The sequence below is a fragment of the Gekko japonicus genome, unplaced genomic scaffold (genome assembly GCF_001447785.1).
Source record: "Gekko japonicus isolate JY-2015 unplaced genomic scaffold, Gekko_japonicus_V1.1 scaffold67, whole genome shotgun sequence".
NCBI classification, from domain to species: Eukaryota; Metazoa; Chordata; class Lepidosauria; order Squamata; family Gekkonidae; genus Gekko; species Gekko japonicus.
This window is the reverse complement of record NW_015161948.1, coordinates 36,506-47,918: the sequence shown is the minus strand read 5'-3', so window position 1 is coordinate 47,918 and position 11,413 is coordinate 36,506. Positions and strand designations below refer to the sequence as shown.

Sequence of the window (11,413 nt, the reverse complement as noted above, 5' to 3'; positions counted from 1 at the left end):
GAAGGTGAGGTGGCTTCTCTAGAAACCAGTCACCAAACCATCCTTCGTGCCTGATGCACTAAGATAGCGATAAATCCAGAACCTCCCACATACCATGCAATGTTCTCAGTCTATACCCAAGCTTTCCAACAACCATAAAGTTAAGCCAAGTACGGTAGGATGAGTTATGCTACCCTCCTCTTCCCACCTTGGCTTCAAAGAAAACATGAACAAGCTTCTATTCTTTGGGGTATGGATGTCATTTGCTACCGCAGTGGGCAAGTTATGAAGCCAACCTAGAGCAATTTCAGAGTTGTTGAACTCCCTGACCGGAGAAATTAACCTGTCTCCCTCTTATTGGTGTCTTCCACCAGCAAGTGAAGACTTTATTGTTTCATTAGTCGTATTGATTATATTGGTCCACCTCTTGTATTGTTTATGTATTTTATTTAATTATTTCAAAATTTTAATATTTTTTTTATAACCTGAAAAGGTTCCAAAATTGTCAATTTGCTCCATTACATGGGCCTTAGTGGATCAGGTTGCACTCTAGCCCTAACAGGCCAGATGGAAGAAAGCAAAGCACACTCTAGGTTGGTCATCATGCTTACCATTATCTCTTCTTAATGACATTAAATGCTACCAGTGTCCAATTTACTATGAAGAAGATACTGAGGTTAACTGGTGTGGTTAGTCCAGTCACCATTAGTTAGCACAGTGTTTAAATAAAGCTACAAATGCAGGAGCAGCACTTTACCACGGTACTCAGCTTACAAAGCTACACAGAGTCACATTGCAAGTTTAGAAGAGAAATACCTCTCTCTTTATTTGAGAAGTACACTTTGGATAGGAAAGAGTAGAGACAAGAATCTAACTTAGTAGCTAAAGGATGGAAGAAATAGCAAGAGGCCCAGCTGCCTCATGGTGCCAAGAGAGTACCGCATCTCTCTCTCTTGGTTCTTGCTGGTAGAGAACTTCTCTTCACCTGCATGTGACCGAGAGAAAAGAAGGAAAGGGAAATTGTCCCTGAGAACACAATCTGCATCTCAAAGGGGACAGTGGCAGAAGAGTAAAGACAGGAAGAAAGGTCAGTGTGCCTATCTAGCTATCTAGCCTCTCTTGCCACACAGGCTGGACGTCTGAGACAGGGGACATCGCACCTGGAACTTCCAACAGAATACAGCTGCATTCTCCTAAAATGTCCGGGCAGTATTCATGGATCTGCTTCAGACGGTCATTATTAAAGGCAAGCAATTGTCATTCTGGCCCTGCTTGAATAACAGTGTTTTAAGAGCAGCTCTCAATTAGCCCTGGCTAGGTACAAGGAGCTCTCTTCCCTGGGAGATTCATCCCTCCCTGGTCCATTCTGCATCTAGCATTTGCTCCGTTGTTTTACCAAACCCACACTGGAACAGGAAAAGATGAGACTCAAAACCACATTCAAATACTCCAGGGGCCAACGCCATACTAACTGCAGAGTCACCCCTGAACAGCCATAAAAAGGCCATAAATCTATGCAGACAGTACAATAAAACCGAGAGATCAAAGGAAGTGAAACCAACATGCAGTGTGGAGGCTACCATAAAATCCAACAATCAAAGAAAGTGAAAGGGGCATGCAATGTAGAGGGGAATTTCTGTTCCAATGTGAGTTTGCTAAAACAATGGAGCAAATGCTAGATGCAGAATGGGCCCCCTTCTGTTACCACCTGCCTTCCACTAGCAGGCAAAGACGGCTTTGTTTGGCACTCCCATGATGATCTCTCCTTCCTAACCAATGTTTAATTGCTGTTTTTGTTTTGTACATGTTTTAACTTGTTTTAATGATGTGTTTTGGGGGGTTGATTGTAGTGGTTTTTAAAATGTGATTTTGTCATGTATGTTTTAAATTGTTAGCCGCCATGGGAATGAGAGCAGAAAGGCGGGACACAAATTTTGTAAATAAATTAAATAATGCCTTCAAGACCTAAAATAAATAATGCGTTCAACAATATAGCTAGCAGGGGGAAATAGAAGTTACGACAATGCCATCAAGTTCTTTTCCCCTTGAAACCATAATAGATGGTGTTTGCTTTGGAAGCCTTCATTGTGAATCTACAATAAAAGGTAGCGGTACAGGTTTCCCTTGCTCGAAAGCTAGTTGAATCCGACTCTAGGGGGTGGTGCTCATCTCCATTTCCAAGCTGAAGAGCCAGCGCTATCTGAAGACGTTTCCATGGTCATGTGGCCAGCGTGACTAAACGCCAAGATGCACAGAACGCTGTTACCTTCCCACTGAATCTACAATACAGGACCCTAAAGACTCATATCTCTTATTCTAGGAAGTACTCTTACCTACATCACATTGGGTGGTCTTCCAGACTGTAGGAATAAAGTAGAAGGCAGGAGCATTTAGCAATGCAAGCACATTTTATCAAATCTTCAGCTGCTGCCACACTGAAAGATTGCTGCAACCGCTAAGCCACAGTGGTAGTTTAGGATGTGTGAAGGCTTGTAGAGAACAAGCATCTCTTTCAGCAGCCTTGAAATGACAACACCACAATGGTTACAGCCAGGGCTATTTTGGGGCAGGAACGGAGTTCCGGCTGGCTCCTGAGTTGGTCACACCCAGCAGGAACTCATTAGCATAATAGGCCACACCCAATAGCAGAAACTCATTAGGATTGGCTACATTAGGGGTGTGTGGCCTAACATGCAAAGGAGTTCCTGCTACAAAAAAAGCCCTGGTTTTGACAACAAACAAGGTACAGAATAAGAAGGGAAAGGTGGGTGTGGCTGGATGACCACACTTCTGGTAACATGGGGGTGTGGTCTAATGTGCTAATGAGCGGTGCTGCCAGGGTGTGGCCTAATATGCTAATGAGTTTTGCTGTTGGGTGTGGCCTATTATGCTAATGAGTTTCTACTGGGCTTTTTCTACAAAAAGAGCCCTGGCACAGCCAATGTTCCCTCTAAGCTGTGGAGTCTTGTGAGCAAACATTCTACTTTGTGAGCTACCGGCATGAAAGTTGTGAGCGAGCAATTTGGCTGCTGCATACATTACTTTGCTCTGGAGCCATCCTTCCTGAGCCAAGGCAAAAATGTGTGAGCCAGAGGCTAAAAAACAGTGAGCTAGCTCACACTAACTCAGCTTAGTGGGAACCCTGGTTACAGCTAACTTAAGTGGTTTACTATACTTCATGCTTTGTTACAAATATCATTAATTCCAGTGCTGGGGGTTTTAAAAAAAAGCCACAAAAGCAGCAGGAAAAGGCATGTGTGCCTTATTTTAGATGTTTTCAAGAAAGCCTCCCGTAACCTGCCTATAGAGGTTTCAAAACTTTCTTCTTCCACAGAACAGGTACATATGGAACCCCAGGGATGAAGTAATTTTGGCTCCTCTCCCCATCAGTTTTCACCTTAAAGTCATCCTTAGTTAAAAAAATTACTAAGTCAGGATTTGGCATATGGTGTTACCAAGTGAACAGTATCACTGAACATTTTGGAGAAGGCAAAAACAAGATGACAATGAAGTCAACAACGAAGACGAGGAGGAGGAGATTGGATTTGTACCCCACCCTTCACTAGTGGAAGGAGTCTCAGAGCAGTTTACAATCTCCTTTCAGTGCTGGGGAGTTTACAAAAAAAAAAAGCTACGAAAGCAGCCAAAGGAGTCTCAGAGTGGCTCCTTTCTCTTCCCCTCCCCACAACAAAGCCCTGTGAGGTAGGTGGGGCTGAGAAAGGTCTTTCGAAAACTACTTCTAAGAGAACAGCTCTGAAATAACTTGTAACTGACCCAAGGTCACACCAGCAGCTGCATGTGGAGGAGTGGGAAATCAAACCCAGTTCTCCCAGATTAGAATTCACTCTCCTAACCACTATACCAAACTGGCTCTCCTCCTACTGACTAGGAAGATCCCATAGAAGTGAACCAATAGTAGGGATTCTGAATACACAGAACAGATTCTAATACAACATGCATCTTTTATTCCTTTCAAGCAGAGCCAAGTTGCTCCCATTCCTGTTCCACCTCCTGAAAAAATAAAAATTAGGGTTAGCTGGAGTCTGTTAGTCATAAGCATTTTTCATCTATCTATATATATATATTAAAGGAAGTCCCCTCACCATAAAATCAACGCCCAGGCCAAACCGGTGGACCTAGAAACACCAAATTCGGGGAGAGCACTCCTACCATGGCGTAGGTGCTCACTAAGAAGGGATTTTTAGAAATTCGACCCATAAATGGGTCAAAAGGGGTAAAATGTGCTCCCCCCATTGATTCCTATGAGGCTGTCAGGCTGCTGCCTACCTGCACCCCCCACTCTCTGATTCGTCAGTTGCAGAGCTCAGTGTTCCGAGGTAAAAAAAACAGTTACAGTAGACTGCAGAGAGCTAACAGCAGTTGAGGAGATCAGGAATGGCCAACAACCACCTGTGAGGTGCAGCAGTGCTGCTGGCCGAGCCTCCCCATGGCTTCAAACACCTCCCTCACCTCCTATACCTGTCAGGTGCAGCAGCAGTTGCATGGCGCGTAAAGCCACCAGGGAGGGCCCCCCAGCAGTAACACCTTAGTGATCCTGCCAGCCCCGCCTCCACAGTGGCTTCTGATACTCCTCCCCCTCCCGCACTGGACAGGCAGATGCCTGTCAGGTGTAGGAGAGGAGGTGGGATGCTTACAGCAAAACAATCCAGGAACACAAGTAGAGAGGCTATCACTTTCATGGAAGTTGGCAGGAGTTGACTTAACAGATGACTGCTTCTTAAATGGACAGTTCTACGTGGCCTGCTCCAGAGTGAGCTCACCAAGCAGCCTGGTGATCCTAGCACTTGAGGGCAGAACCCCAATGTGGCCTCGAGAGAGGTCCTTCAGTAGAGAAGTATGAGAGTATGTCTGACTTCACTTCTTACACTACAATCTTCTCCGTTAGAATTCCGAAAACACATGTCACATTTCAAATTTCACATCATCAGTATTATAACCGGATTTACGGAACTTAAATACCGTAGCGAAGCACGGGTATCAGGCTAGTAGACAATATTCTATAGCTGTCACTGCTTTATCCTGAGATATGCATTGTATTCAATTCTGAGAAGATCTGGTAATAAGGCTTCAAATCTCCTCTGTGGGATACAGTGCTGTCTTCTGGGTACCCCTTCATGCCATGATGCTGAAAGTCTCAAAAGAGCATAGAATGGATATATACACAGCATCCTTACCTTGCTGGATGTTAATCTATTTCTTAGCTGCTGGCTTCCTCCCTCTGCCGGCTGCTTTTGGCTGTATAAAGACAAAACACTTTAATGGATACAGATACAAGGCCCAAGAAAATATTTTAGGAGCACCGCGAAAGGTAGGCATACACAGCAAAAGGCTATGAGGTTCATCAGTTGAATCCTACAGTCAAACTGGGGGTGGGAGCAGCAAGGTCTTGGGTTTACCTTTGCACCCAATTAATTTATGGCTCTGAATAGGAGCCTAGAGCAAAGCTATATTAAGTAACCGGATCCTCTTGCGTTACTTGGTATGCAACGAAAAGCAAATTCTAAGATGGTTCAGGGTGCTTATTGACAGACTTGTTTCCAGCAGAAGTCCATATAAGAGTGCCAAAGACAGCAAGCTGTTCTGAAGTGGGAGAGAAAACAGCTTAGGGCACACCTAAAATTATAGAGCGGGGACCCCCAACCTTTTTGAGCCTGCAAGCACCTTTCAAATTCTGAAACAGTGTGGTGGGAACAGTCACAAAATGGCTGCCACAGGAGGCAGAACCAGACACAAAATGGCTGTCACTAGGGTTGCCAAGTCCAAAATTACTTACCGTCGCCCTCAAATCATAGAGCGTGCCGCCCCCAACGTGGCCAGCGTGATGATGTCACCTCTGGGTGACATCATCATGCTGAGGACGTGTGCCGGAAGGAGGTGGAGTTCCCTCCGGGGCCCGATTTGCTGGCGTCGGGTAACGGGCCTCTCGGGTGGGGGTTTACCTGCCCCCTGAGGGGACTTGGCAAGCCTAGCTGTCACAGTTTACCTTCAGGCATAGAGTGAAGATCTGTGTGCTGTGGTGGCAACGACTGCTAAAGTCACATTTTTAAAAATCTGCACAATCAATCAGAAGCCTTGCGGGTCAAAAGCCCTATTGGGCCCCACCTACTTTTTAGAAACACCTGGCAGGCCCCCTGGTGCCCATGGGCTGATGCTGGGAACTCCTGACACACAGGGTTCTACGCCAGTATAACCATCATGGTTTTGCCTCAAGGAAGTTTTCCTTCAGCAAGGTGCTGAGACTTTATTTAAAACATTTTTATGCCACCTCTCCAGAAACCTGGTTGAGGCAGCTCACAAAATACTCTGTTCAAGAACCTTCTTCAAGTTTTATTCTGAGGATTTTGTCCAAGTCTCAAGTGCCCTTCATTCCCAGAAGATCGGTTTTCTAAGACTCTCCCAGTCCCATATGACCAAGTAGCCTTGCTGAATCAAACCAACACCCATCTAAGCTAGAATTCCTTTCCCCAAATATCCACCAGTATTTTACAATTAAGGCATAATGCTATTTAATTGGCAGACCCCTTATCTAAAGTTGTGCTGCACCAAAAATCATGTTAAGTGTTCTGGGCAAATCAGCCCACAACAGACAAGGTCCATGTCTTTCACTAGTTCTTCATTCCAGGGTCATCTACAGACGAAGCCTCTTTTTCCTCACAAATGTAGCTTTACCTGAGATTGCTCCTGAGCAGCTAGTTCTGTCTCCTTCTTGGATGCAGAAGAACGCTTGGAGGCTGGAGCCTTGATGGGCTTCACTGGAGACTCTTCCTTGGAACTTTCCTCCATATCTTCATCTTCCAAGGACTCTTCTTCCTCCTCCTCCTCACTCTCATTCCATGCACTGACAGCTGCGAACAGGAAATATGGCACATGAAGCTATCAAGATAGTAACATGCACTTTAGGTTTCAGTGGGCCTTTAGCACATGATCAATCCAGCAGTGTTCCCTCTAAGCTGAGTTAGTGTGAGCTAGCCCACAGTTTTTTAGCCTCCGGCTCACCCATTTTTGTCTTAGCTCAGGAAGGATGGCTCCAGAGCAAACTAACTAATGCAGTACCCAAATCGCTCGCTCACAATTTTAATGCCAGGAGCTCAGAAAGTAGAATTTTTGCTCACAAGACTCCACAGCTTAGAGGGAACATTGCAAGCCAGCCAAAATAGCAGGACTCAAAACTGAACCCCACGTGCCTGGCACACGAACTCCCATCATTTCATCTGGCTTGGGGAAATCTGTCTAGAGTTGTCATCTGTGGCAGAGAATTCAGTTTTCAGACTGTTCCCCAGCCCAGAGCTGCCATTCCTGATTCCCGGTGCCATTCCCGGTGGGGGATTGGGGAGGGGGACTTAGTGGGAGCAGAAGGGAGGCTCTGCCAATGTGCTGCAACATGCCCACATCACTGCCAGTGGGTGACATTCTGGTATTTGGGTAAAAACTCTATGGTAAATTTGGCTTCTACCCTACAGTTTTTGCCCAAATACCAGAGCAGTGCCCGGACACACCTGATGTGATGGCGTCACTTTCAGGTCACGTGAGCAGTGACGTAGGCACATTGCTGCACATCAGTAGAGCACATCACTAGAGCCTCCCTCTTTCTTGGAGTAAGTTCCCCCTGCCAACCAGCTGATCGGCAACTGAGTGGTAGGGCCCGGCAGTGGGAGATCCCCGCCTCTACTAGGGAGGCTGGGAACCCTATGATGCGGCTTGCTTCAAAGCATCATGTAGTCTTCCCAGCTCCGAGGACACCAGCCTTAGTTCCTGCCTTCATCTCAATCCAAGCCCTTCACCTCCAGTTCCAGGCAACGGTTCTGCAGTCGCCCCATGCCCGTTACCTGACTGTTCTTCCAAAATGAAGTCTGGAACTTGCTTAAATCCATAGAGAAGCATTAGATTAAGTGCAGCGTCCGAGATTCCTCAGCATGGAGTCCAGAGTGGGGCACCCCCTGTATGGCCGCCACTAATCATCAGATGGACAAACTGCAGGGGCTCCTCCTACCTAGCCAAAGCTGGTGGCCATTCAGGTCGATAAATCTTAAACTGTTCCTGCCATCTGTTTCCCTAGGATGTCCCAACATAATCCCTGGAACACTCTGAAGCATCAAGGGCATTCATAAGTGACATGAAAAAGTTATCAGAGTCTTTGGCCAGCGACCCTGCAATTATCAGTTACTTGGATGGGAGACCTCCATGGAAGTCCGGGGTCACTATGCAGAGGCAGGCCACGAAAAACCACCTCTGTTGTCTCTTGCTTTGAAAATCCTATGGGATTGCCATAAATTGGCTGCAGCTAGATGGCTCTGCTAGATGGAGATGCGGTGGCTCAAGTGATTAAGATGCTGAACTGCAGGCTGTGGAAGGTTGGTAGTTCAGCAGTTCCAGACCCGAGTGTGCTGCATGATGGAGTGAGCTCCTGTCTCTAGTTCCAGCTCCTGCCAACCTTTACCTTTTTAGATGGCACTAGGCACACACAGTGCATCCCTTGATCAACTTTAGATCACTGCAGTCTACACAACATAGCATTTACCTGTCATGTGCTGTCCAGCAAGATAGACTGGCCCGCTCCCCGACTTTAGTCTGAATGTGACAGGTGGAGTTAGATCAAGTCCTGGTGTGGCAATCTAGAAAATAGGCAAGTTTAAATTATGAGGTGTGCTATGAATAGGATGCCCCACATAGTTAACAACTGTCATGCCAACTTAAAGTGTTAACAGGCTCATTTCCTCAAAAGCTAAACTCCACTGGGGGATATGTCGGAGAACACTAAGGGACCATCTAGACTGGCACTCCAGGCAGATTTCTTTGGAAAGCTTGAGTAGCTAGCTAGAAGAATTTCTGGCAAAGAGAGCTGTCACAGCCCAAACAAGGCACTCACCATTGGGAGAACTGAAAGTTTCAAGTTTGCTATGCATACTGGAGCAGATTCCTTGCTGTCCTTTTGGGGTACAACCTCCACAACATTAAATTCATCTTTGGCTTTCTCCCCTAGGCAGATCTTAGAGAGGGGGGGGGGAGATCAGTCAAGGCCTCAGAACAAGTCTAGCAACACCAGAAACATTTTTGAACAGATCTGTAGCATTCTATTGGTAGAACTGTGTTAAATACTGGGTTCTGGATGCATTGCAGTGATCAGCTCTAGTTTATTCAGTGATTTCAAGCACACGAAACAAACTGAACTCCAGGTCTTGCTGCCTTGTTTTTAAAGCATGCAAAGACCACACCCTGACACACCCCACTCCCGAGGATAGGCTATTTACATTACACAACTATACTATAGGTCACTTCCAAGATCCTGGTCAGCTATTGTTCTGGGGGAACAAGCTCAGCCAGTTTCCAGGTGCTATTCAGGCTCAATACATAACAAACTGTGAGGAAGCTCTACATGAGTCAGACCTCCAATTTAACCCAGGATGGGTTGTCATTTGAGATGTAGGCTTGGACCATTGTCTAGAAGCTCTAAAAATTAATAAGAGGTCATAGGCAGCTGCTAAACCAAGAGGCAAGGACTTTTTCCACCTAGGAATTTGTTCCTTGCTGCTGTCATCCTTGGCCTAGTTCCATGTGCCCAGCTCATTTTCTTCAACCACCATTAAATCACAGCTCTCCAGCCCGGTCAGGCCAAACATAAAAGTGAAACTGCATCACAGATTCCTTTGCAATGGTACAGAGCTTGGGACATGAGCTCATTTCAGACACAGCCCAGCTCAACATGGCAGGGCACATTAACAACAGTGGGAGCATCTCTCACAAGCCTTTATTTGGTGCTTCTATTAATCCCTTGTCAATCAAAGCTGTACTTTAGGGTCCCCTGAAGGCAGCCTCGTGTTCTTCATCCACTTCATTGGCTACACTAGTTGGAAATAGGTTTGCCAGTTCCCCCCTGGCCACTGGTGGGGGAAGGGGGATTGGGTTGCCACACCCAATTTGAGAAACTCCTGGAGATTTGGGGATGGAACCTGGGAAGGACAGGGACCTCAGTGGGGTAAAGTGCCATAGAGTCCCCCCTCCAAAGCATCCATGTTCCCCATAGGAGCTGATCTCTGTAGACTGGAGATGAGCTGTAATTCCAGGGGATCTCCAGGTCCCACCTGGAGGCTGGCATCCCTACTTGGAAACCATCAACCTTTCTCATTTGATACAAGGGGTAAGAAAGGGTTCCCCTGTTCCTTTATTCTATTTGTTGAAAGTTTCAGGTATCTGCTTCTCGGTGTTAGTTTTGTAAAGTCACTGGCATTGTATATGTGTGCTGTATAGTTTGTTTGTTTGTTTTAAAAAAAACAACAGGTTACACAGCATAGGCATGTGCAGTATACATCATTTGTACATCTGTAGTGCCGACATATTAATGCACCAACATTGAGAAGCATATATATTTCACAGGAAAAATTGGTGCAAAATCCACAGAAGAATTGTTTTTTCAAATCAGAGTTTCAAGTTGCACGAGAGACCAGCAAAATCAAAACAGCGACTCTCAGACTAAAACAGTGATGAGTCTATCCTGCTCAGGACCGGCCAGCACCACGAAGTCTTCTTCACCCAAAGAGTGATTAACACTTGGAATTCACTGCTACAGGAAGTGGTGGCAGCTACAAGCATGGACGGCTTCAAAAGGGAATTAGATAAGCATATGGAGCAGAGGTCCATCAGTGGCTATTAGCCACAAGGTATAGATAGGGACTCTGGGGCAAGTGATGCTCTGTATTCTTGGTGCTTGGGGGGGTGGGGGTCAACAGTGGGAGGGTTTCTAATGTCCTGGCCCCACTGGTGGACCTCCAGATGGCACTGGTATTTCTGGCCACTGAGTGATACAGAGTGTTGGACTGGATGGGCCTTTGGCCTGATCCAACATTGGCATCTCTTATGTTCTTATGTTCAAGTCCTTACCCAAACTGGTTAGCAAGACACCTACCGTCCTCAAGGCCAACTGCTGCTCATAGGACCACTCCTCTGGGACTTCAAATGTATAGGTTGGCGTCTCCCTGGTTAGCTCACACCCTGTGCATAAAGCAGATATCAGAGGTGGCCCCTTGGCCCTCCCATCCCACCCTGCTAGATTTCAGAGGGGAAACCAAACACCCAGAGGTGAAGTTCCTTACCCCACACCAGCGAAATGGGTTTCTCTGATCTACAGCTGTCATTGTTGCTGCTTTCCAAAGCCATTGTTTTCAGAGGGACTTTTTCCTATCACAGGGGAAAAGGCAGACATTTCAAGACACCCGTATGCTTTCGGCTAGGAACTTCAAACTCCGCTCCAATACATTCACACACACTAAATAGCCCACTTTCAATCCACTTTCCAACTGGAACTTGTATGAACTGGCAAAATCCAATTCAAAACTGCATTGAAAGTGGATTATTTCATGCGCATGATCACAGCCTATGTACTTGCTTCCATTGGTGCTTGCATTCAATAAGAGACTCA

General features: G+C 46.1%; 1 protein-coding gene across 1 annotated transcript; it reads right to left on the bottom strand.

The window, feature by feature from the left end:
* Window positions 1–5,190: 5,190 nt before the first annotated feature.
* Window positions 5,191–11,151, bottom strand: LOC107125920 (nucleoplasmin ATPase-like). The gene is made up of 6 exons (XM_015429386.1): window positions 11,088–11,151; window positions 10,901–10,986; window positions 8,867–8,986; window positions 8,519–8,612; window positions 6,670–6,845; window positions 5,191–5,235 (listed from the first exon to the last, which is right to left on the bottom strand). Exons 1-6 carry the CDS (start codon window positions 11,149–11,151, stop codon window positions 5,191–5,193), a joined length of 585 nt encoding a protein of 194 aa, XP_015284872.1.
* Window positions 11,152–11,413: the final 262 nt, after the last annotated feature.

What these genes read in the sequence shown, in the direction of transcription:
- LOC107125920 (XM_015429386.1), bottom strand. Translation starts at nt 11,151, where the DNA reads ATGGCTTTGGAAAGCAGCAACAATGACAGCTGTAGATCAGAGAAACCC. An exon ending in AGCAGTTGGCCTTGAGGACG is followed by an intron (nt 8,987 to 10,900) that starts GTAGGTGTCTTG and finishes CCCCTCTCTAAG; the next exon opens with ATCTGCCTAGGGGAGAAAGC. An exon ending in CTGCTCAGGAGCAATCTCAG is followed by an intron (nt 5,236 to 6,669) that starts GTAAAGCTACAT and finishes GTCTTTATACAG; the next exon opens with CCAAAAGCAGCCGGCAGAGG.